Source organism: Musca domestica, unplaced genomic scaffold, assembly GCF_030504385.1.
Source record: "Musca domestica strain aabys unplaced genomic scaffold, Musca_domestica.polishedcontigs.V.1.1 13, whole genome shotgun sequence".
Taxonomy (NCBI): domain Eukaryota; kingdom Metazoa; phylum Arthropoda; class Insecta; order Diptera; family Muscidae; genus Musca; species Musca domestica.
Genome location: NW_026712172.1, coordinates 16640801 through 16667600, shown reverse-complemented (window position 1 = coordinate 16667600; position 26800 = coordinate 16640801). Strand labels below are relative to the sequence as shown.

General features: G+C 36.9%; 1 protein-coding gene across 1 annotated transcript; it reads left to right on the top strand.

Annotated features, from left to right (window-relative positions):
• The first annotated feature begins 1022 nt into the window (after positions 1 to 1022).
• On the top strand, positions 1023 to 25959 carry LOC101894896 (uncharacterized). Its single transcript, XM_059118701.1, has 11 exons — positions 1023 to 1184; positions 6319 to 7506; positions 7567 to 8062; positions 8130 to 8292; positions 9822 to 9988; positions 10053 to 10228; positions 10843 to 11158; positions 13685 to 13960; positions 21835 to 22222; positions 23462 to 24165; positions 24229 to 25959. The coding sequence occupies exons 2-11, from the start codon at positions 6985 to 6987 to the stop codon at positions 25401 to 25403; spliced, it is 4383 nt and encodes a 1460-aa protein (XP_058974684.1). The 5' UTR covers positions 1023 to 1184; positions 6319 to 6984; the 3' UTR covers positions 25404 to 25959.
• The last annotated feature ends 841 nt before the right edge of the window (positions 25960 to 26800 follow it).

The window sequence follows — 26800 nt, the reverse complement described above, 5'->3', positions numbered from 1 at the left end:
TCACCTTTAAATCTCAAAAGCACACATCTATGCCCCGTTCCAGAACCTGCAAGAATCCAAATTTTTTCTTTATAATTGCTCTATTCTAGAACCTGCAAGAGGCCGAGGCTATTTTTTTTTTGCAATTTTTCGATAACATAAAGGGAACGTCGGTTATCATAGTAAAATTTTCTTACATTTCTGAAGTCTTGGAACAGATTAAATATTAAAAAAAAAATAACATAACTAGTAGATTTTTACAGGTTCTGGAACAGAGTATATAAAAGATTTCAGTGTTTCCGTTTCTTAAATGCAAATTTGATTCCGGGTGAAATTGGCTCTCAGATAACTTATCTGAAATCATGGAAGCTGACAACTCAAAATAGTTGGGTGGAAAGACCCATATTAAAGGTATTGGTATTAAGGGAAACGGAATTAGCACAATAGCAATAATTTATCATAAATTTGGTTGACCGCTATAATAGGCCCTTTTTCAACTTTTTGGTTTTTATAAAAAATCCGGGTCCCAAAAATCAATAATTTGACTATAACTTCCAAATTGCTTATTAATAACCCCATGTGACCACTGTTGGATAGGCATTTTCATAAGCTTTAAACTATACATATATTGTCTATATGGGGTAAGTGGATCCGGGTGCAGCCCGGGTCTTTAACCCGAACTTTCGGGTCAAAAATCTGAAGTCTGGGTCCTTCTCCCAATAAAAAAATAGTTTCCCGGGGTAAAAAAACCTACTTCTGGAAAAAAATTCGAAAAAATTGAAAAGTTTTTACTTAACTAGAGTTGTTTCAACCAAAAATAATAAATTTTGTATTGAAAATGCCACAAAATATGTATACAAATTTTTCCAAATAAATGATTTAAAATCCATTGTCATCTGAACATGCATAACAGTAAGCTTCGTTGTTACAATGTCAATGAGAACATGACACTAATCGATTGTGTTGTACTTTCAATCGATGTTGACGTCCGAAAGAAGAAAATATCGATATCATTGATACTATCATCATTTATTTGTCAGCACTAATACAACTCTAACTAGGCAAAAACGATGAAGATTTAACAAAATACCAGCGAATATAGCGAAAAAAACGAATTAAATTAAGCACAATTTATTTGAATTGCATAGAAACGAAACATAAAACGAACGGATAATAAACGAAAAACGGCACTACAAAGGAAAAAAGTAAAGTAGAAAAAAAAACTTCCAATCTTGTTCGATTTTGTCATACATACACATCTTTCTCGGTTTTGTCGTTCTCGTCTCGCAGTGAATGAATGATTGTGCGTGCATGTGTGTGTGTGTGTGTAATATGAAGGTGTCAAAAAATTGTATTGTTGAAAATACAGCGGAGAAAAATACAAAACAAATTAAATGTTTAAACAAATACAAATCATTTGATGCGATCGAAAATTAAGTGTATAATTTTGTGCCAGAAAAAAAGAAATACCAAGAATTGGCAAGTGATTTATTAAAAGAATGAAGGAGAAAAACGAGTAACACCACACAAATCGCAATGGGAAAAAAACCACCCCACCCCGCAAGCAAGAAAAGAAAAATGCAAACCAATTCAAGCCAATCTATGAATTCATAAATTATCGACGAGAGACTCGTATTTCAAAGAATTGTTGTTGTTTTGTTTTCATGTTTTCATTATTCTTGTTATTGTTTTTTCTGTTTCTTTTTGCAGAAAAAGACAAATTTTTACGGTTGTAGCGTAAATATAGGACAAAAGGCGAGGATCTACGGCTAGAATTCTATAACCTTATTTTCATTGGGGGGTTATTTTGTGTTCCCCTTTATTGGGGTTAATCATGGTGGTGGCTAAGTAATTGTCTTCAAATGTGTCTGCCGATGACATTTCGAAGATTTAATTGTTATCTAAAACTAAACTTAAAATTTAATTTTATTGTTCCTTTTACAACCATTTGCAATACATACTGACTCCTTCCTTACGTGTTCTAACAAGACCCACCATGCCATTGCAAACTTTTGTCCATCCAATTCGATTGGAAAAGTAAATTTCATTTGTTTTTCTTGGTTGTTCATGACTGCGCTGGATGTTTTTTGTTTCATTTCTGGCTCAAGGGAGGGCAGGCAGTCAGTCGGTCGGTCGGCCGATGGGGTTGTTGCCTGCACATGTTTGTGCTTGCTTGTTTTGTCAGCCTGCCTGCATCTATCTGTTTGAGTGAGTGCATGCATTTGTGGCTACGTGCTCGACTGAATGCTGCTTCAGTTTCAGGTTGATTATATTGTTGTTGTTATTATTGTTTACAAAAAAAAGAAACATTTTACATATCCCCACCATATTTTCAATGTTTATTGTTTTGTTAAGGAAATGGATTTGAAAACGGTTTAATTATTCTTCGTTTTTGTTAGATCCAATTGGAATCCTGATCGAAAATAAAAATAATTTACAGATATTCTAATTCGTAGTTTAGGGTTGAAAAAGGTTGACATTTTGAAATTTGGTATGGAAACTTTTCAAATCTAATCATATGTTGTATGGAAATTGCCCTTAACAAACTTGAGTGTAGTAAAGTTGTCGATAAATGGGCGATAACAATTTTTTTTTCTGTAAAGAAAACTTGTAAAATAATTATACCAGCCATTTTTCACAAAGGAAATTCCTTTCGATACAAATTAGTTTATTCAGAAAAGTTTTGGATAATAAATTATTCGTCCGTTCTTGAACTGCAAGAATATAAAACATTTTTCTACGTTAACCGATTTTCCCTTTATGACATCGAAAAAAATTGCAAAAGTGGTAGATTCTTGGAGGTTCAGAGGCATATGTATATGGAAAATCTTTGCCAACAACAAGTTTTATAGTTATACCCTAAATTCACTTCATTTGAGCTGATATTAGTCATTATTTGCACAATAAACCTGAATCCAGATAAGGGATATATATGGGAGCCATATCCAAATCTTAGCCGATCTCGATTAAATTTGACAAAGGTATTTCCGAGCTATATAAAATAGCTGGTACCAAGTATCATTGCTGTCGAATGTATATTAGGAACATGAGAGACAGATATTTGGCATTTTGTGCACAATTAAACCGAAACCGGCTGAAGATATAAATAGGAACTACATCCAAATTTGAACCGATTTTGATAAAATTTGGCAGAGATATTTCCGGCCTGTATATGATATCTGGTACCAAATATCATTGTTGTCGATTGCATATTACGAATGTGAGGGACTTAAACACCAAATCGGACGATACATATAAATGGGAGCTATAGCTATATCTGAACCGATTTTTACCAAATTTTTTATACTCGCTTCTAGACTGAATTCGGTCGGGTGTGCAAAAATTCATGACACTTCGACAGATAAGTTGTGTTCCAGAACCTAAAAGTTAGTACTAATTAGTGCTAATTCTACTACAACGCGTTCCCGTACTCCAAAAACTAGCAAAACTTGCAGCTCTCTCGAGAAAAAAATGGCGCTGAGTGGTGCACATTTCTGCTTGTTTTAGCTACATGAATTTGGCCGAGCAGAAATGTGCAAATTGTAAATTTGACATTTAATTGGCAGGGCTAACAAGGTTGAAAAATGTATTAATACATTTCAATGTTCGCGCGTAACAACAAATGTAAAGAAAAAAAATTAACTTAAAAATAAAGAATAACTAATATTTGTCGTGCAAAAAACAAAAAGAGAAAATATGGAGCAACTGATGTATTCCAGCAGTGAAGAGGACTGGCTGAATGAGGAATCAGACGAAGAAAACGTATTGGAAAACAGTGCAAAATTAGTAAAAGTTAAATTGAAAAATTAAGCTTAGAATCGAAGACGTTTGTTTATTACTGCGAACATTTTCTTTTTATTTCTTAGGTTGGCTGTCTTCCTAACTTGTGGCATTAAGTCTTCTTGCAGACTTAACATTAATTTAACAGGCGCCTCCAACCATGTCAGCTTCTCCGGGTTGGGATTTGGGAAAACTCCACCTCTAAATACTCTTCAACGTATTCTGAAAACAAAACTTTCTAAATAAACACCATTCCAAAATAATTATTAATTTTAACTTATTTTCAATACTCATTTTTTAAATTTTGGCGTCCATTTCAGTAAGGTTTCACCAGTCCGATTTAGACTGTTTTCTTTTGGAATTTTGAATGTTGACATTTTGCGCATTTCTGCTAATTTTCCGTTTCCTTATTTTTTGAGCACACCTAAATGAGAATGGCATTTAGTACTGTTCTCTCTTCTGCTAGTTTTACTACTAAAAAAGTACTGGAACACAACTATATTTGGCATTTTGTGCACAATTAACCCGAAACCGGCTGGGAGCTACACCCAAATCTGAACCGATCTTGACAAAATTTGGCAGAGATATTTCCAAGCTGTATCTGATATCTGGTACCAAATATCATTGTTGTCGATTGCATATTACGAATTTGAGGGACTTAAACACCAAATAGGACGAAACATTTGATGTACTTGCTTCTAGAGTGGATTCAGTCGGATATGACAAAATTCAGGTCATTTGGACTTTTATTGGCCGAACTCGGTTCAAGATTTATGAACTATATCTAAATCTAAATCCGATTCTCACCAATTGCAATAGGGTTTGCTCTTGGGCCAAATAAATATTGTTTGGAAAATTTCATCTCAATTGGATAATAAATGCGACCTGTATTTTGTTCACAAGAATACATCAACAGATGGACGGACGAACTGACATGCATACATCGATTCAGAAAGTGTTTCTATGAAAATCCTCAAAAGTAACTATGGATCTGTCTATTACGCGATGTTCGGTATTTTAATGATTTTTGAAACATTTTTCTACGGATTTGTCTAAAACATGGTATTTGTTGTTTGTAATGGGTTCCAGCTTCGGAAACAGATCATTGGTTATACAGGTCCACGTTTTCGTTTAGCCCCAAAAAAACGGTATCTCCCGACATTCGGTATATTGATGATTTTTGCTCGTTATTGGTAGCATAGCCCGACGTCAAGGAAGTGGACGGAAGAAAACAGCAACATCAGCAGAAATGGTTCGAAAAGTAAAGAAGCGACTTGATCGAAACCTGCGTCGCAGTGGTCGAAAAATGGCTCGTGAGCTGAACATATCGCAATATTCCATTCGGCAAATATTGAAAAATGAGCTCGGGGTAGAGCCATTGAAATTCGAAAAAGTGCAAGAACTTACACCACACCGCACAAGAAAGAAAAAGCTAAAGACTCGAATGAGCTAGAGAGTTGCTTCGCTTGGCCGAAAGTGGTGAACTGCCGAACTTTGTTTCCTCCGATGAGAAAACATTTGTTGTCCAGCAGTTTGTAAACAAACAAAGTGATCGTGCTTACTTGCCAAAGAGGTTAGCTGAAAATGTGCACCTTCGGTTGGCCACCAGAACTCAAGTGCCGACCATGGTGAGAGTGTGGGCAGCCATAACAGCCGGTGGTCGCTCTCCGCTCGTATTAATCGATTGTGGCGTCAGAATAAATGCCGAATATAATCGCGAAAATATTCTGGAGGGTGTATAAAATCCTTGGCCACTAAAACATTTGGGCCGCAGACCTTGGGCATTCCAACAGAACCCAACACCATCGTACTCAGCACGCGCCACCCAAGAATGATTACAAAATGAGGTTCCTCGCTTCATTTCCAGCGCACAATAGCCACCAAAATCTCCGGATACCAATCCGTTGGACTATTGTGTCTGGAGTATTTTGGATAGCAAGGTTGGCACTAAAAAATACCAAAGTGTCGATCACTTCATGCAAGCGCTTCGCCGGGAATGGGCCAAAATACCGCAGAGTAAGATTGGGGCAGCGTGTGACGTTTTCTTTGCCCTTTTGAAGGCCATAATTCGTGACAAAGTTCACCAATTCGAACAAATCCAAACTTATTCTAAAATTTGATGGTATTTCCGACAATTTTTGCTTTCTATCAAAAAAATTAAAAAAAATGTAAAAATTATGGCGCTTGACTTTGTTGCAGTTTTTTATCTCACCCTGTAGAACATTGGCCGATAATAAACTTTCTGTGCAGAAAAGTTGTCGATAATAAAAAACATTTTTTGAAAAAACTTTCCATTGCAAAATTTCTGTGTGGATGAATTGTCGATATTAGATTTTTTCTATAGGAATTGCTTTGTTCCCGATCGTAGGGGTTTTTTTTAAAGAGGAGACTTGCAAATAATTAAAAAAGTTACCGGTAACAATATTTCCGGACAGAAAATGCGAACAAAAAATCAATTTTCTTGCGATAATACCAAAATTTCGTATTTCTTTTTTAATTCTATTAACCTCACTTTTATTTAAACCAATGCTAATTCCGTTTTTATTATTTCTATTATAGCTATTTATTGCTAATCATTACAACAAGAAAACCAACAAGAAAAAAAGTCTCAAGCATTAGAACATCACCATACGGCGGATAAACCACACGAGCACAATAAAATAAGAAACAAACGCTGCAAATAACCAATAGTATTAGCCACACATTGAATACTCTGAAAGCAAAGGCGTCAAAAAAGCAAACGGGCCGGTGGCTACACAAAAATACATACACGACGATTCATCTAAAATACGCATGGCTGGCTTATAAAAGTGTCAACAACTTTAATTTGCCAACAACAGCAGGAGAATAACAACACGAACACAGCATAAACAAAAGAAACAGCAACAACAACAATAGCAAAGAGCTCTTCAACAAATATAAAACAAATTACCATCAAGTGTTAAAGTAACGACGGCAAGAGCCTCACTGAAGAGCAGAACAAAACTTGCATTAAACTCTTCCCAAGCTATAACAATAACAAAAGAAGCAAACCTCAAGAGCACAAAACAGAAGAGCAGCGCAAGCAAAACAGAAAACAATAAGTTCAGAAGACGATATTCAGACAATATTATTTGTTGTTTGTTTTAATCTCCAATGCCTTGGGCTCCATTGCTTTGCTAAATGATCCTTGCAGAAGGCATTCCCATATTATTTTCATAGTAGGCTTTTTTGCTTTAAAATTTCATGCCTGCACGTCATTATAACGCCACACAAATGATCGCAATTAGCGAAGAACAACACACCGACAACAATGGCTCAACAACACCAAGTAGTAACACCACGGCCACCACCAACAACGCCTACAACACCAACACAAACACCAGCACAAGCAATGCCATCAAACACACAGTGGTATCGACGACAGCAAATGGCCATAAGACAACAACAACATCATCATCACAACAACAACAACACAACAAAATAAAACCCTATAGCGACTACAATCAGCCAGAAACAACAAATGGCAATGGTGCCACAACAACACAATCCTCAAATACCCAAATTGATTCGGCCATTGTTACCAGTGCCCAACAAAGTGCCAGCGATTTAGTACCCGAAGGTAGTCTCTGGACGGCCCTGTACGACTATGAAGCCCAAGGAGAGGATGAACTGAGCCTGGAAAGGGGCCAGGTGGTATTGGTGTTGTCCATGGATCCCAAAGTGTCCGGGGATGAGGGTTGGTGGATTGGCAAAATCGGTGATAAGGTATGAAAACTAAATTAAATTATAAAATTAATATCCCTAACATATTCCCTCTTTCCAAAGGTGGGCATTTTCCCCAGCAACTTTGTAACAAATCACGATCCCATGATGATAAATGTGCCTTCAGCCATTGGTGATATCCAGCCCCATGAAATAGAATACGAAGAGTTGGACGTAGAAGAAGTAATTGGTGTGGGCGGTTTTTGTAAGGTACATCGTGGCTATTATCGCAATGAAGAGGTGGCCATTAAAGCGGCCCGACAAACAGCTGACGAAGATATGCAATCGATGCGTGACAGTGTTCTTCAGGAGGCCAAACTCTTTTGGGCATTAAAACATGAAAACATTGTAGCCCTAAGAGGGGTGTGTCTGAAGCCGCCCAAACTATGTCTGGTCATGGAATATGCCCGGGGTGGCAGTTTAAATCGTGTTTTGGCTGGGCGTAAAATACCGCCCGATGTCCTTGTCAATTGGGCCATACAAATTGCCCGCGGCATGAATTATTTACACAATGAAGCTCCCATATCTGTCATACACCGCGATTTGAAAAGTTCTAATGGTAAATTTACAGTTGCATTTCCAATTTTTATAAATAAATAACGCCTGGTTTTCTCTACTCTTTTCAGTTTTAATATTTGAGGCAATCGAAGGAGATAATCTACATAAGAAGACTTTGAAAATCACCGACTTTGGCTTGGCCAGAGAGCTGTATAATACAACGCGTATGTCGGCAGCTGGTACCTATGCCTGGATGCCGCCAGAAGTTATAAGTCGGGGCACTTACTCCAAGTATGTATGGAATAAAAACAAGGAGGGTTTTTACGACAACAAACACCTGTCGATAACACCTTTTTTTCGAAGAAAGTTGTCGATAACAACCTTTTTCCGAAGAAAGTTGTCGATAACAACGTTTCTCCACAGAAAAGTTGTCGATAACAACTTTTCTCTGCAGAAAAATAGTCGATAACAACTTTCCTCTGCAGAAAAGTTGTCGATAACAACTTTTCTCCATAGAAAAGTTGTCGATAACAACTTTTCTCCGCAGATAAGTAGTCGATAACGACTTTTCTCCACAGAAAAGTAGTCGATAACGACTTTTCTCCACAGAAAAGTAGTCGATAACGACTTTTCTTCACAGAAAAGTAGTCGATAACGACTTTTCTCCACAGAAAAGTAGTCGATAACGACTTTTCTCCACAGAAAAGTAGTCGATAACGACTTTTCTCCACAGAAAAGTAGTCGATAACGACTTTTCTCCACAGAAAAGTAGTCGATAACGACTTTTCTCCACAGAAAAGTAGTCGATAACGACTTTTCTCCACAGAAAAGTAGTCGATAACGACTTTTCTCCACAGAAAAGTAGCCGATAACGACTTTTCTCCACAGAAAAGTAGTCGATAACATCTTTTCTCTACAGAAAAGTTGCCGATAACAACTTTTCTCAACAGAAAGTTGTCGATAACATATTTTCTCTACAGAAAAGTTGCCGATAACAACTTTTCTCGGCAGAAAAGTACTCGATAACAACTTTTCTCCATAGAAAAGTTGTCGATAACAACTTTTCTCCGCAGATAAGTAGTCGATAACATATTTTCTCTACAGAAAAGTTGCCGATAACAACTTTTCTCGGCAGAAAAGTACTCGATAACAACTTTTCTCCATAGAAAAGTTGTCGATAACAACTTTTCTCCGCAGATAAGTAGTCGATAACGACTTTTCTCCACAGAAAAGTAGTCGATAACGACTTTTCTCCACAGAAAAGTAGTCGATAACGACTTTTCTTCACAGAAAAGTAGTCGATAACGACTTTTCTCCACAGAAAAGTAGTCGATAACGACTTTTCTCCACAGAAAAGTAGTCGATAACGACTTTTCTCCACAGAAAAGTAGTCGATAACGACTTTTCTCCACAGAAAAGTAGTCGATAACGACTTTTCTCCACAGAAAAGTAGTCGATAACGACTTTTCTCGGCAGAAAAGTACTCGATAACAACTTTTCTCCACAGAAAAGTAGTCGATAACGACTTTTCTCCACAGAAAAGTAGTCGATAACTACTTTTCTCCACAGAAAAGTAGCCGATAACGACTTTTCTCCACAGAAAAGTAGTCGATAACGACTTTTCTCCACAGAAAAGTAGTCGATAACGACTTTTCTCCACAGAAAAGTTGTCGATAACAACTTTTCTCCACAGAAAAGTTGTTGATAACAACTTTTCTCCATAGAAAAGTTGTCGATAATAACTTTTCTCCATAGAAAAGTTGTCGATAACAAAATTTACCATATTTTATTATCTCAAATATTTATTTCAAATATTAAAGGTCTTCGGATGTTTGGAGTTATGGTGTCTTGCTATGGGAACTGATAACTGGTGAGACCCCCTACAAAGGTTTTGATTCATTGTCTGTGGCCTATGGTGTTGCTGTTAATACCTTAACATTGCCCATACCAAAAACATGTCCTGAAGCCTGGGGAAAACTCATGAAAAGTAAGTAGCCTGTTGTCACAATATTGAGACTTTTTTCTAATTTGCCGAACTACATTCATTTCAGGCTGTTGGGAGGGAGATCCTCATAATCGCCCAGGTTTTAAGGATATTCTCATGAAATTAGAGGACATTGCTCGCTCTGGTTTTACTTCTACCCCGCAAGAATCTTTCCACACCATGCAGGATGGTTGGAAAAAGGAAATTGCAGAAGTTCTACATGAATTGCGATTAAAAGAGAAAGTGAGTTTGGTTTTTTCTTCTTGATTCAATATTTTGTGGTTTTCTCAAAGTTATTGATATGTAATAGTATACCATACCCTTTCTTTTCAAAAAAAATGTAGTTTTGAATGTCAATTCATTTATGTTTTATATCTTATGCTTTCCTTTTCTTCTCCTATTCCTCGTTGCTAACCATATCCATTGTGGTAATTGTCCATTAATACAAACAATCATGTTATTGGAAAAAAAACAATAATGTATATAAATTTTAAAACAAAATTCGAATCCATTTTGTGGCATACTATAGCGCTTTCAAAATATTGAAGAGGTAAGATAGTGACCCAAACATCCATTATTTTGAGTTTCGTTTGTAAACAAGTTGTGGTTTTTAGCTTCTTTTTTGTTGAGTTTTGAGAAATATATTCTTTTTTTTAAATTAGTTTGAGTTGTATTAAAGTGTTTGTCAAAAATATAACCTAAGAAATGTTTTCCATACTCTTTCCTGATAATGCATTTGCCTTTGTTATTATATACTGCCTTTTTATGTGTATTTTTAGTTGCTGTCTTATATTGAATTCGTATTTACCAAACCATAATAAACATAACCTCACACCTCTTCTTTCTATAACTTGCAGGAATTGCGCAATAAAGAGGAACAACTTCGCCAAATACAAATGCAACAACACGAACAGGCAAATAATTTGAAAATATTCGAACAACAATTACGTGCCCGTGAGCTGGAACTAATGGGACGTGAATTGATAATATTGCAGACAATACCGAAACCAAATAAACGACGAAATAAAATTAAATTTAAACCGAAGAAAGATCCTGTACAAATATCTCTGCCGACTGGTTTTCAACATAAGATAACAACGATACGGGATCAAACTTGTGGTGTACCAACACCACCGGGTTCACCGGCCATATCGGGTCTACGAATAGTGGCACGTAAGTAAATCTTAACTTTGCTGTAGTGTTTCGAAATGATATGATATAATAGGTCTAGCATTGGGCTATTAAAGACAGCTTTAAACGTGAATATCTGGGAAACATTTATGGTATTACAGTCAGACCTAAGAATTTTTTTTTATCGAGGAGTCGAGGAAAACCTAGCTTTTATACAACAGACGTTCATAACGACCTATTTTTGTCAGAGAAAACTTGTTGATAGCAACTTTTCCATACAGAAAAATTGTCGGTAAGACCTCTCCGTTCAGAAAAGTTGTCGATAAAAACCTTTCCATTTAGAAAAGTTGTCGATAACAAATTTTCGATAAAGATAAATTGTCGGTAAGAACTTTCCCTTTAAGAAAAACTGTCGATAAGAACCATTCCGTGCAGAAAAAGTGTCGGTAAAAACCTTTCCATTTAGAAAAGTTGTCGATAACAACCATTCTGTTCAGAAAAGTTGTCGATAAGAACCTTTTCGTGAAGAAAACTTGTCGATAACAACCTTAACGTGAAGAAAAGTTGTCAATAACATCGTTTCCGTTCAGAAAAGTTGTCGATAACATCGTTTCCGTTCAGAAAAGTTGTCGATAACAACCATTCCTTTCAGAAAAGTTGTCGATAACAAGCTTTCCGATCAGAAAAGTTGTCGATAACAGCCTTTCCTTTCAGAAAAGTTTTTGATAACAACTTTTCCGTTCAGAAAAGTTGTCGATAACGACCTTTCCATTCAGAAAAGTTGTCGATAACAAGTTTTCCGTTTAGAAAAATTATCGATAACAACTTTTCCATATAGAAAAATTGTCAATAAGACACTTTCCATTCAGAAAAATTGTCGATAAGAATCTTTACGTGCAGAAAAGGTGTCGATAACAACTTTTCCATTTAAAAAAGTTGTCGATAACAGCCTTCTAGATAAGAAAAATTGTCGATAACAGCCTTTCCGTTCAGAGAAGTTGTCGATAACAACCTTTCCGATCAGAAAAGTTGTCGATAAAAACCTTTCCGATCAGAAAAGTTGTCGATAACAACCTTTCCGTTCAGAAAAGTTGTAGATAACAAACTTTCCGTTCAGAAAAGTTGTCGATAATAACCTTTCCGTTCAGAAAAGTTGGGATAACAAACTTTCCGTTCAGAAAAGTTGTCGATAAGACCCTTTCCGTTTAGAAAAGTTGTCGATAACAACTTTTCCATTCAGAAATGTTGTCAATAACAACCTTTTTCATTCAGAAAAGTTTTCGATATAAACCTTTCCGTTTAGAAAAGTTGTAGATAACAAACTTTCCGTTCAGAAAAGTTGTCGATAAGACCCTTTTCGTTTAGAAAAGTTGTCGATAACAGCCTTTCCGTTCAGAAAAGTTGTCGATAACAACCTTTCCATTTGAAAAAGTTGTTATAGCAACCTTTTCGTTCAGAAAAGACGTCGATAACAACCTTTCCGTTGAGAAAAGTTGTCGATAACAAATTTTCCATACAGAAAAATTGTCAATAAGAACCTTTCCGTTCAAAAAAGTTGTCGATAACAAACCTTTCTGTTCAGAAAAGTTGTAGATAACAAACTTTCCGTTCAGAAAAGTTGTCGATAATAACCTTTCCGTTCAGAAAAGTTGCGATAACAAACTTTCCGTTTAGAAAAGTTGTCGATAACAATCTTTCATTCAGAGAAGTTAGCGATAACAGCTTTTCCGTTCAGAAAAGTTGTCGATAACAACCTTTCCGTTGAGAAAAGTTGTCGATAACAACTTTTCCATACAGAAAAATTGTCAACAAGAACCTTTCCGTTCAGAAAAGTTGCCGATAAAAACCTTTCCGTTTAGAAAAGTTGTCTATAACAACCTTTCCATTCAGAAATGTTGTTGATAACAACCTTTCTGTGAAGAAAAGTTGTCGATAACAAACTTTCCGTTCTGAAAAGTTGTCGATAACAACCTTTCCGTTCCGAAACGTTGTCGATAGTAACCTTTCCGTCTAGAAAAGTTGTCGATAACAATCTTTCCGTTCCGAAACGTTGTCGATAACAATCTTTCTGTTCAGAAAAGTTGTCGATAACAGCCTTTCCGTTCAGAAAAGTTGTCGATAACAACCTTACCGTGAAGAATTATTGTCGATAACAACTTTTCCGTTTAGAAATGTTGTCTATAACAAATTTTCTACATCAAAAAGTGGTCGATAACAACTTTTCCTTTCGATAACAGTTTGATATCTGGATTTTATTTTAAAATTTTGCCGATAGTATATGATTATGATTTCATAGAAACTTTGTCCGTCCTTAAGTTTTCTTTTTTTTTAAATAGTGAGTTGTATATCTGTATTTTGTATCTGGTTTTCTCCTTTTTCGTTTGTTGAAATTTGAAAATTAGTTGTAATTGTAATTTTTAAATAATTTTGGTTTAAACATATTTATCGATTTTGTGTTAACTTTTTGTTTTATTTCATTTTTTAATTACATTTATTTTTTATTTATTTATTCTTTTTTCTTTTTTGCTTTTCCCCCTCCCATCTTTTGTTTTTCCTTGATTCCCGTAGTGAGTCCTGATGGTTTCAAGGGTAAAACCTGGGGCCCATCCACTGTCCACCAACGCGAAAGAAGTCATTTGAGTACCACTCTGCAGGCAACAGAGTGGCAGGCAAATGTCAATAGTCACTCTTCGATAAGCAAGAGTGCACCGAATCTTGATAAGAAAACCCAACGACAGCAACGTGAATTGGCAGCGGCGGCAGCTGCTTTGGTGGCCTCTTCGACGCCATCATCACCCACAAATGGCTTTCCCATAAATGGCAGTGCAGTAACAACAACGCAAGGTATTCTTCTAGCTAATAGCGTTGTTTCATCACCCACAACATCCTCCTGTTGTGCTTCCAACATATCATCGGCCATGGTCTCAACTCCCTCATCTTCTAGCATTCATCCAGCTTTTGTTCAATTAATCAATAATAATAATAACAACAACAACAACAGCAGTCATAATATTAATCTGCATTCTAATAACATAACCACAACAACACCAATTTATCACCTAAATAACTGTAAAGTGGTATCTTCGGGATCCTCGCACTCAAGTTCTAGTACCGTAACTTCATATGCCAAGGATAAAAAGTTGGGTGGTAGTGGAAAAAAATCTTCAAAAAAGAAGCATGTCCTTACCAAATCCCATGACCGGGGTTTAGATTCGTTGAGTGCAAAACCACCCATACCTTTGAGTTTTCCATTGCCATTGAATGATTTTGACTCTGACCTGGAGACACCTACACCAACTGTGGTGGGTTGTTTTAAATTTAGGCGCAACAATTCCCAACTGCCTGCCCCCGACAAAAGTCCCATCAATGATTTTAAACAATCGGCAAGTCTGGGCAATAGCCCTGCAATTGGTAGGAAAAAATTATCTTTGGACAGTCGACTCTCGCCGTTGGCCCGTAGACAGCAATTGTCGTATATTTCTCCGGACATCTCACCATTGGTTGGTGAAAATCCCCTGTTGAAGTCATGTTCCCAACAGGGATCCACGCTGCTGCTCAATAGCCGGCCCGATAATCCAACCTATGACAGACTGTTCTATCGTTCGGTGCAAAAGTCCTTGGACGAAATATTTTCCAATAATCAGTCGAGGCAGGGCGACTCATCGGCCAACAGTAGTTTTCATAGTGCCAGTTTTTGGCAAAAACCCGAACCTGTGAGTTCCAAGTCCAGTGTAAATTTAACCATGTATTCATCCACCTCGCAATTGGCAGAAGATTTCTCAGCCGATGAAGATGGGCAGGGAGATTTGAGTGGCGATTCATCGCCTTATTATAGATTTCAAAGAAATGGTTCGGGGTCACAATTTCCTAGGCATTGTTTTTTCCGTCAGCCACCCTCAGTGGGCGGTGGTCATGAGGGGGCTGGCACGGGGAACCAGGTGTATCGCAGTAAGGCTGAGCAACCAGTGAATGCTTCCTTTGGCTCATATCAATCATCTGAGGATCGTTTCAATTCCACAAATTCCATAGAATCTTCTTCCACAAATTCCCAGCAAACCTCACGAAAATCCTCGGTGGTGACATTTCATCTCAGCAACAACAACAACAACAGCAATCATAGCCATTCAAATAACAGTTCCCACAACAATTCTTCACAAATGAGTTCCTTTGATGAGGGTGGTGGCGTTGGGGATTTAAACTCCTCTGCCAGCCATTCATTTAGTTTTGCCACCTACTGTTCCGAACCCGAAAACAACTCGGCGACGCTGCATGTCAACAATGATCAGTTTTCAACATTGTTTATCAATGACAATTCCATATTTGCCACCCGCAAGCTACAAGACGTCCAACCCGATCCGGAGGTTATCAAAATGAAGGAACAACTGCTACGGGAACAGGCTAAGCAGCAGCTGAAACAAGCCAAAGAGAACTTGAAGAAATCGAAAGCGAAGAAACAGCGTTCCACATCATCAACGTCCCACTACATAAGGGGCGAGGGTGAGGTCGGCGCTGACACTTTGCAACAAAATCATTCCTCATCTTCCACGAGTTCGGCCAAATTGAAAACATTTATGAGTTTTTTCAATTTCGGCTCTTTGGGCCATTCCAAAAAGAAATATAAGAAATCGAAAAGTTCGTATAAGTTATTTGAAAATAGCCAGGAAAGAGATTCTCTGAGATATCCCACAACAATACCGCCCCAGAGAACCAAGTCATGTGATCAATTGGAATCTGTGTAGGGGGGTAGTGGAAGGTAATTGAAACATGCCATAGATGAAATGGGGGGTTGAATAAACATTTTTCTGCTGGAAAATTTATCAAGCATAAGTGGAGATGTGCGAGAAGACATAACCACCACCTATCACCTGACTTGCGAAACATAATTCGCAATGAAAAAGAATTTTTATTAACAACAAAAAGTTCACTGAAAATTCTATTTCTTTTTTTATTTTTTAAGAATACTTTTTTGGTATTCCAAAAAGAAAAATCAATTATTTATATTAATTTTTAAAGATAGATAATATAACCCCATAATAATTTAGGTAAGGGTCTAGCCATAGTTTCCTCTTTTTTTATACATACCTTTATGTGTAATTAAACATATACATACATGCATGTATATAAAAATGATATTCAGTTTAGTTTTTTGTTGTACCTTTAAAGAAAAACAAAATACTAGCTATTCAGACATTGCAACAGATAAGCCGTCATTTAAGCCATTTTTTTTTAAAGAAGAAGAACTACTTTTTATAGACCATATTTTTTTTTTTGTTTTTGTATAACAAAACGAGAACCACGTGCCTTTTTGAATACCACGCATATTCAATATAATCCAATTTTGCATTTAGTTTTTTAAGCTATACATATATTTTTAATTAACTAGTAATTTTATTTATGTATGTATTTGTTTGCATTTTAATTACAACTAAAACAAATTTGTAATTTTGTATTTTTTTTTCTTTTTTGAAATTATTTAATTTTTAAGTTTCTTTAATTTTGTAACACAGAAAAATAATTGTATTTGAATTTGAAGAATTTCACAAACACATATTAAAGGTTAGGGAATGTTTGGCCCCATGAAAGGAGAGGATGTTTGGCCCTTTGAAAGCATTTTATTATACCCTCAGCTACAGAGGGTATATATCATTTCATACGGTCACAACGTGCCTAGTTGAAATAACGGTTTTAGACACTAGGTCTCTTTGGACCAAATCCGTTTCAGAACATTTGTCTGACTGTCTGACTTGCTGGTTCGCACTATAACTCTCGGAGGGAGAATTCGAATTGGTCCCAACATGGTACAACGTAATATTTTTGTTAAACTTAGATCGAGTTCGGAGATGGGCAATATCGGTCTATTCTTCTTGTACCTCCTTCACAAAAGGTTGAAATTTTCAAAAATATATATTTTTTGCACAGAAAGAGAGACGCTAATCCGATTTTGCTCCAACTTTGCAAATTCTAATATTTTCGTCAGTGCTAGGTCAGGTGTGAAAATTGACAATATAGGTCCATTCCTTCTGGTACCTCCCCCACAAAAGGTTGAAATTTTCAAAAAATATATTTTTTGCACAGAAAGGGAAACAATTATCCGATATTGATCCAAATTTGCAAATGCCGAATATTTGCGTCGATGCTAGGTCAGGTGTGAAAATGGACAATATCGGTCCACTCCTTCTGGTACCTCCCCCCACAAAGGGTCAATATGTTTAATAATTACAACTCTTTTAAAATGTTAGCAATAGTCCGATTATCTTCAAAATTCACACATCCGAATATTTTTAATAACCCAAGGACAAAAGACCGACATTTTCAAAAATATATATTTTCTGCACAGAAAGAGAAACGTTAATCCGTTTTTCATCCAACTTTGCAAATCCTTACATTTGCGTCGGTGCTATGTTTGGTACGAAAATGGACAATATTTGTCCATTACTTCTGGTACCTCCCCCACAAAGGGTAAATTTTTTTAATGATTACAACTCTTTTAATATGTTATGTAATAGTCCGATTGTCTTCAAATTTCACACATCCCAATATTTATATTAACCCAAGGTCTGGTGTTAAGATGGAATCTATCGGTCCACTCTTTCTGGTACCTTCCCCACAAAAGGTCGGAATTTTCAAAAAATATATTTTCTGCACAGAAAGAGAAACGATTATCCGATTTTGTTCCAACTTTGCAAATCCTAATATTTGCGTCGATGTTATGTCAAGTGTGAAAATGGACAATATTGGTCCACTCCATCATGTACCTCCCCCACAAACGCTCAAAATTTTGAATAATTACAACTATTATAACATGTGATGTAAGAGACCGATTGTCTTAAAATTTCATACATCCGAATGTTTTTAGTAACCCAAGGTCTGGTGTTAAGATGGAATATATCGGTCCACTCTTTCTGGTACCTTCCCCACAAAAGGTCAGAATTTTCAAAAAATATATTTTTTGCACAGGAAGTGAAACGCTAATCCGATTTTGCTTCAACTTTGCAAATTCTGATATTTGCGTCTTTGTTAGGTCTGGTACGAAAATGGACAATATCGGTCTAGTACTTCTGAAACCTCCCCCACAAACCCTCAAAATTTTGAATAATTACAACTCTTATAACATGTGATGTAAGAGTCCAATTGTCTTCAAATTTCACACATCCGAATATTTTTAATAACCCAAGGTTTGGTGTGAAGATGGAATATATCGTTTCACTCCTTCTTGTACCTCCCCCACAAAAGGTCGACATTTTCAAAAATATATATTTTTTGCACAGAAAGAGACACTAATCCGACTTTGCTCCAACTGTGCAAATCCTAATATTTGCGTCGGTGCTAGGTCTGGTACGAAAATGGAAAATATCGGTCCACACCATCAAGTAACTACCCCACAAAAGGTCAACATTTTGAATAATTACAACTCTTATAAAATGTGATTCAAGAGACCGATTGTCCTCAAATTTCACACATCCCAATATTTATATTAACCCAAGGTCTGGTGTAAAGATGGAATATATCGTTCCACTCCTTCTGGTACCTCCCCCTCAAAAGGTCGAAATTTTTAACTTTTTCTAAAAATTATCACATCTCAAGGTGAAGAAAGTAACCAAAGTAGTCCAATTCTAGCACGTCGCAATATTATATCATACGATACGAAATTGACAATATTGGCTCATTTCTTCGGAACCTACTCCTACTAAAAATTTGAATAATCATAACAGAAATCAATATATATTTAAATAACCGAACCGTTGGCTGAGTCGGCAAAACCGACTGAAAATTGTTAACTTAACATATATATTGTTTCAAATTAAAATATATGGCCCCTTCGCCACTTCGATAAAGAAGTCATGAATTGTGATAAGCACGCTGAGGAGTTAGAAAACTGAAAGATATTTGAAAAGTGAAATCTGTTTTCGGAAAGTATTTGAAAAGTGTTTTTTATACAACCCCACCTTCGAAAGGTGGAAACTTTGTCATTTCTAAATTCCTTTACCATTAAGTCTAGGGCTGTTTTGAACTACAGGAAAGCCTTGGAAAACACTGGGTTGTCCATCATGCTCTGTTGGGTTCCTGGTCATTATAACATCCCAGGTAACGAGACTGCAGACGAATTGGCCAGGCTAGGATCCGAATCAACTACAATTGAAGTAGATAAGTCGGTTAAACCACTACTGTGCCACTTCATACAGACATTACTCCGAGAGAATCCAACAAAAATGGCTGGACGAATTGGATTGCACCACTTCCAAAAGAATCTGGCCCACACTCTCAGAGAAGAGAACAAAGTCGCTACTGTCATTGTCGAATCCTGATCTAAAGCTTGTGGTGGGTATCATCACAGGTCACTGTAAGGTGAGGGCAATGACCTCGAAATGGGACAGCGAAGACATTGACTACTGTAGGATCTGTCAAGATGAAGAAGAAATCGAGGCAGTCAAACACACGACACGGCAAATTCCGCAGCCGTAGATTACACTCATAACTCTATCTCCTATCTTCTATCAACCACTCCTTCCGTTTTTCTTACTATTCTTCTAGGATGCACACAATGGACCTCTAGGTCTCCGAGTGGAGCGGTTGCCATATCATAACTGCGCGTCCTTTAACCTAGCTTAACCTAACCTTGTCATTCCGTTTATAATGTCGCTAAATATATAAATATAAATAGACCAGCATAAAATTCTATGTCGATTTAACGTTGTCCGTCTGTCTGTTGAAATCACGATACAGCCGGCATTATTTGACGTAGAGCGTCAAAATTTAGCAGAACAATTTGTATTGTGTTTAAGATGGTTGGTATGGAAAATAAGATATATCGGTCTACGTTTTGGAATAGTCGCCACATAAGGATGCTTCCCGATATTCGGTATTTTGATGATTTTGCCCACATTTTTCCATCAATTTGTCTAAAAATTTGTATTTGTAGGCCATAATGGGTTCTAGCTCCGGTGGCGAAACATTGTATGCATATTTCCACGTTTTTGTATGCCCTTCATATAACGCTACCTCCCGATATTCGGTATTTTGACAATTTTTGCCCCATTTTCCCACGGATTTGTCTTAAAATTGGCATTTGTAGGCCATAATGGGTTCTAGCTGCAGTGATGAAACATTGTATGTATAGGTCCACGTTTTTGTATGGCTCCCATATAACGGTACCTCACCATATTCGCTGTTTTGATGTTTATTGCCACATTTTTCCACGGATTTGTCTAAAACTTTGTATTTGTAGTTCATAATAGGTTCTAGTTTCGGCGGCAGAGCATTGAAAATTTAGGTCCAAGTTTTCCTATGGCGCACATATAACGATACCCACCGATACTCGGTATTTTGATTATCCTGGTCACATTTAGCCACGGAATTGTTTCAAATTTGAAATTTAAGAAGATTTGGTCATTTGACCATCCTTGAAGTATAAAATTTTCTATGGAGGTTCCTCTTTTAGTATGACCCGCATATAGCGGTCTCCCCCACTTTATGGTTCTTTGAACAGTTTAACAGCATTATCCAAACGGCCCTACTGGTATTTGTACTTTAAAGTGGAATTTAGATACCAATAAAAATATAAAAATGTCTTCTTTGCCCAATGATGGAAGGGTATTAAAAGTTTGGCCCGGCTGAACTTAATGTTTTTTTACTTTTTTTTGTATGAAACGTTTTCTTGGAACATTTTCCAACTCTTCATACAAAAAAAGTACAGAACGTGTTCTTGGGCGCATTTTCTCTCGAAATAGCTTCCAAATTTTCCTATTTAAAGTTCTTTAAATTCAAATATATTTTTTTTTAAATATTTGCTTCAAAATCAAATTTTGTTGGTCAATTTTCAATGATTTTTGTTTTTCATTTTTTTTTTAATTTTATTAATGTTGTATATTTTATTTTATAAATTTCCTTAAAAAAAAATTAAAAATAGTTAATTTTTATTGGTTTATTATTTGATGTAACAAAATTTAAATAAAAACTGTATTATTTTGTTTATTATTATTTTTAAAAAAAATCTCACCATGGCAATTATGAATTTGAAAATTCAACAAAAATCGTATTTTTTTAATTATTATTTTGTTTTGCTTAAAAAATTACTGTGATTAAAAAGAAACTGTTTTAATTTTGTTTTGTATTATTCAAATGTCTCCAAAATTTTGTGTGTATTTTTTTCTTTTTTGTATTTGTTTTTATTATTTCAGAGAACCACAACACAAAGTGACATTTTCTAAACTTGAGTGCTCTTAATGTTTATTTTTGGTAGTTATTTTATTTCCTGTATTTTTTATATACATAAAAACTGCTGATTATTTTATTTTAAATTCTAGTTTTAAGTTTTATTTATTAAGTAACATATTTTATAGTTGTAAAGTAAATTTAGTTTTTTTTAATATATATTCCATAAAACAAAAAATAGCAACGAAAACGAAAATTACGAAAATCATTTGTTACGAAAAAAATTTATAAAAAAAATTACACAAAAAACCCCAACTAAAAAACAAACAAAAATAAAAAAACTCAAAAAATAACAAAAAACAAAAATACAAAATGGTTTTATTTTTTTAACATTTTTCAAACACAAATACCCAAAAAAACAAAGACTTGGTAAAGGCCAAAAACCCACATCCAAAAAAACTTTTTACTTTAATTTAAATAAATTAATAAATCGATTTATGTTTTTCATTCCCATGCTCTCTCGCTCAACATATATTTTTATGGAATTCATCAACACCCCATCATAGGTTCCAATTCCAAAGATGATTGGTGCTCACCCATACACACGCTGCCAGGCGGCGGTCCAAATCTTCCCATAATGTCTCCAAATCCTTATCTCTTAAGTCGTTTCACTTCCAACATACCTATGCCCACATTATATGCCGGCGATGCCATACGCAAACCGAAACTATCCGTAATTGAAGTCCTCTTGTATAACATGGCAGCATTATTGGCTGGAGTTGCTGCCGGCTATGATGTTCGAATGTCAAATGTATCACCATTTCATCCGACACTGTTGAGTGATGTACCCGCCTTGAAAGCTGCACCCATTGAAATGGAACTACCCAAGGTCACGACAACCGAGGATCGACGTTTTGCCGCCAACACCTATCATGGTACAGGAAATAGGAATAGGTAAGTAATAATAAATAATAGATTAATTTAAAAATTTTTATATACTTTAAAATTCAAAATGTTACAGAGCCACAAGATCCTTACATTTTAAAGGCCAGATGTGTTCGGCAATATTGTTTACTTTTTCATTTTGAGCACATTTTCCGTTGAAGGAATTCCTTCCATTGATACCATCCTTCTAAAATGAAAAATTCCTGGAGAATTTGCCATAACTTTCCAAGGATCATGAAAATAACCGCAATACTGTATTCCTTTTTTGAATCAATTTGTTTTTGTTATTTTATTGCTATATGCAATGTATATAGCACTTAAAATATCTCGATGACCTGTAGTGAAATTTGATAGGGAACATTTTTTCTATTGACACCAACCCTCTAAAATTACCTATTCCAGGAGGATTTGCCATACATTTAAAAGAACTACAAAATTAACCTCAAACTGTATTTCCTTATGCAAACAATTTGTTTTTACTATTTTAGTGCTATATGTGATGTAAGTAACGATTTCATTTACTTGGCGGCCTGTAGTGAAATTCAATGGAGAATATTTTTTCCATTGACACCCCTCTTCTAAAATGGAGTATTCTTAGAGTATTTGCCCTCAACTCCCAACGTCTGCGAAATTAACCTCAAAACTGTATTTCTTTATGTAAACAATTTGTTTTTGCCATGTTATTGCAATATGTAATGTAAATAACGGGTTTGTTTACTCGGTGACCTGCTGTGAAACTTAGTGGAGAATATTTTTCCCATTGACACCCCTCTTCTAAAATGGAGTATTCCTAGAGAATTTGCCATCAACTCCCAAGGTCTGCGAAATTAACCTCAAAACTGAATTTCTTCATGTAACCAATTTGTTTTTGCTGTGTTATTGCTATATGTAATGTAAATAACGATTTCATTTACTTGGCGGCCTATAGTGAAATTTAATGGAGAATAATTCTTCCATTGACACCCTTTCTCTAAAATAAAGTATTCCTAGAGAATTTAACAACAACTCTTAAGGGCTACTAAATTAACCTCAAAACTCCATTTCTTTATGGAAGCTATTTGGAAGCAATATTTTATTGCTGTATGTGATGTAAATAACGGTTTCGTATATTCGGTAACCTATAGTGAAATTTAATGGAGAATATTTTTTCCTTTAGCACCAACTCTCAAAAATGAAATATTATGGCGATTTTGCCCACTATTTCAATAGCATACAACATTAAACTCAAAACTGTTTTTCTCCTTTCAGAACGGCCATTAGTTCTCTGACCTATGAACCCACAGATGTTCCCGGCTCTCCTAGACGTGCCGCTGGTCAAATTGCACCCCTAACCGATTCTCCTTTGGCTCAACATAAACAAAAACACAACTATAATATAACTGACTCCCCCACGCCTTATCCCAAATTTAACCCCAATTCGGGCTTGGCAAATATCACATCCCTGCCGCAGCATCAACAACAACAGCAGCATCCTCATCATCATCCGTTGCATCATGGCAAAAGTGTTACCCAGCCACCAACACCGCAACATTATGGCGGTGGACAGCAACAAATACGCAAAATGCCCTCTACCATATCGACAACAACAACAAGTGGTTTGGGTTCAAATTTCACCAACAATACCTCGGGTATATTGTCTTCCTCGTTGGGTAGTAGCCATACCCAACCGCCCACACCATCACCGCGTCGTAAAATCAGCACCTCTTCATTTACGGAAAATCTAGAATACTCGGAGCAGGAGGATAATCTACCAATAGACAAAGCTTTTCGAGATTTTCGTTTGGGTGGTCAAGTTGGTATGCCCGGCATGCCGGTGGTGGGTGGAGCAACGGGGGCCATGGTGGCGCCCAATCAATCAATGTTTACACCCAAGGATTTTTTGCGAAATGGTCCCAGTTTTTCCAATGATGGTGGGGCCTATGGCGCTGGAGCCCATCGAGCAGGGTATTTGGGTAATATTAAACGAAAACATACTCATTTGAAATTTTATTAAAATATCTCTTCCTGTTCTCTAGGTTCCAATTATTTCCCCTATCGCCCGGAACATCAGTTGACCTATGAACGGGACTGTAAATCCTATCCCGACTATTCGTATGACTACAATCATCGTTTGCCGAACTATTATGATTACAACTACGAACCCCAGCCACCACCACCACCTGCTCCACAACAACATCATGCCTCACCGCCAGTGGTGAGGACACCACCACCGCGGGTGCCACAAATGGGTGTTAGTGCGGCTGGTCATCGTCGTACGCCTTCGACAATATCCAATAATTCGAATTACAATCAGGGCTACACCATAGACTATGATGAGACAACGGCCTTTGATTATAATAATATGGCTCTCCCCTATGCCGAATATGGCCCCTATAGGGATCCCTCTATGGCCACAGGCTCTGTGCCGCCTCCCACAAAACAAGAACTGTATAAAAATTCCCCCAAGCCTTCGAATCGTTTTATGGCCTCCCAGCGCAGTGACATTGCAGCTCTAAATCGCATGCGAGATTATGAAAATCTACCCTATAATAGCAGCAGTCCTCTGCACAAGCCGCTCTATCAATACCGGGACAGTGGCGGAGGTGGAGCCACATCTTTGCATCACACTCCACAGCGTACAATTTATACGAGATCCCGATCGACACCCATGTCACCAATAAACATGAAAACCTCACCACCCTCCCCAGCACCCACGGTAGCGAAACCAAAGCCAACCGGTGCCGCCCATGAATCGGCACCCAGACTCATACCCGAACGACCTGATAGTTTACCCTTCGATGGCAATAATTTGGCATTTGTGGCGACGGGTACAAAATTACGTTCCTCATTGAAAAAGTACAATAATTATAAGACACCAAATGGGGCTCCCCTAAATGGAACATCATCGGCTAGCAATCCAATAAATGCTGGCGGCAGTGGAACCGCTGGCAGTACACCCACAAATCCCACGCCCCCCGATTCGTTGACCAGTGATGATAGTTCATATTTAAGTGCCAAAGAGGGTTCGATTTCGTCGCATAGTCGTGTACGTTTTAGTCCTGATGCCTATGCTGATGCTAGTCCGGGTGGTGGTGGTGGCGGTGGAGCTGCTGCCAGTTCTACAAATAAAACGTTGGCTTTGTATGCACGAAGATTGTCACGTCGCAACACAGCAGATATTTCGGGATCGTCCACCTCACCCTCATCCTAGCAGGGATTTGTAAATCTAAGGGTACAGATGGCACGTAGTCCGGGTGCTCGATCCAGTACATGGTCATTGAACAACTATGGTCAACCGGGACTAATTTCTCCCTCAGCAGCTGGGGGCGGGAATGGTCAACAATTGCCCTATCGTTGGTATTCGGGGGCAAGGCGGTCACGTTCAGCTCAGTATGAGTATCAAATGTGAAGCCTTGTCAATCTCTGTTTCGCTCTCTCTCTCAGCTTTTACCAACAACATTCAGGTTTCATAGGGAATACCAAAAACAAAACACTCACACAAATGGACTAAACAAATGTATCACACTCCCAACTCTCTCGCTCTCTCTCTCCCTTACAATGAGACTTAAGTGAGAGTGGGATATTAGTTACAATCGAATTGTAATTGATTCTGAAATCAAGTATTAAAAAACTGAAACTGATAAAATCATTTAAAAAAATAACAAAAATATTTTATAAGAAAAAGCGAAAAGCAAGCGAGAAAATAAGCACAAAACATTTCAAGTTATATTTGAAAACTTTTCAAGAAAATCATACAAATGATGTGTATCAAATATCGTTTAAAATGCGAAAAAGTAGCTGATGAAGCACCAAAAACAATGGTCAATCTTAAAGTCGCATGTTCTTAAAAGAATAGATTCCAACGAGGACTTTGTAAAAAAAGGTTTTTCCCATGCCAAGGTGGTTTTTTTTTTTCAAATACATTTACTGCGCTTTCCTTCAACAGGGATTTCGTTTAGAATATTTTTTCTAAGACCAGCCAGCAATGCAATCTTTGAAAGTATTTTCCAGGACCGGACACCAAAGGGGTTTCTTTGAAAATAACTTCCCAAGGCTAGTCAGCAACGAGGGTATTTTAAATTTGTTTTTCCCCAAAAAAACCTTTCTTAGGCCAGTTGTCAAGGTAAACATATTAAAAAATGGGATCTCCACAAAAGAATTTCTGTCTTTCTTAATATTTCGTTAGTATTTACTGTCTTGTTAGCTTCACAGTTCTAACTCCAGTTCCAGAAACCCGGCTAATTTTGCGAGCTAAAGCCAAAGATCTTCTGGAGTGAGTTGTTGTCGTAGCAGTTCATACTACTGTGTTGCTTCTGACTCTTCTCAATAGGGTACTGCTTCTAAGACCAGTCTCAAAAAGGATGCAACCTTTACAACGGCACTGGAGTTAGTTGAGTAGATTTGGCTGGGCTGCGAAATAGGTGCAGCGCCGTGTCATGTGGACCTGTGCCACAAGCTGGGCAGATGTTTTGCACATCGCTGTCAATCCGGGCCAAATAGGCATTGAGGCGGCTACACCCTCGGGATCTTAACTGAGCCAAAACTATTCGGGTTTGCCGGGGCAGCTCTCGCTCTTTAGCTGCGTAGGAAGGGGGATGGTCTCCTAGT

What these genes read in the sequence shown, in the direction of transcription:
- LOC101894896 (XM_059118701.1), top strand. Translation starts at nt 6,985, where the DNA reads ATGCCTGCACGTCATTATAACGCCACACAAATGATCGCAATTAGCGAA. An exon ending in AATTGCGATTAAAAGAGAAA is followed by an intron (nt 10,229 to 10,842) that starts GTGAGTTTGGTT and finishes TATAACTTGCAG; the next exon opens with GAATTGCGCAATAAAGAGGA. An exon ending in CCATCGAGCAGGGTATTTGG is followed by an intron (nt 24,166 to 24,228) that starts GTAATATTAAAC and finishes CCTGTTCTCTAG; the next exon opens with GTTCCAATTATTTCCCCTAT.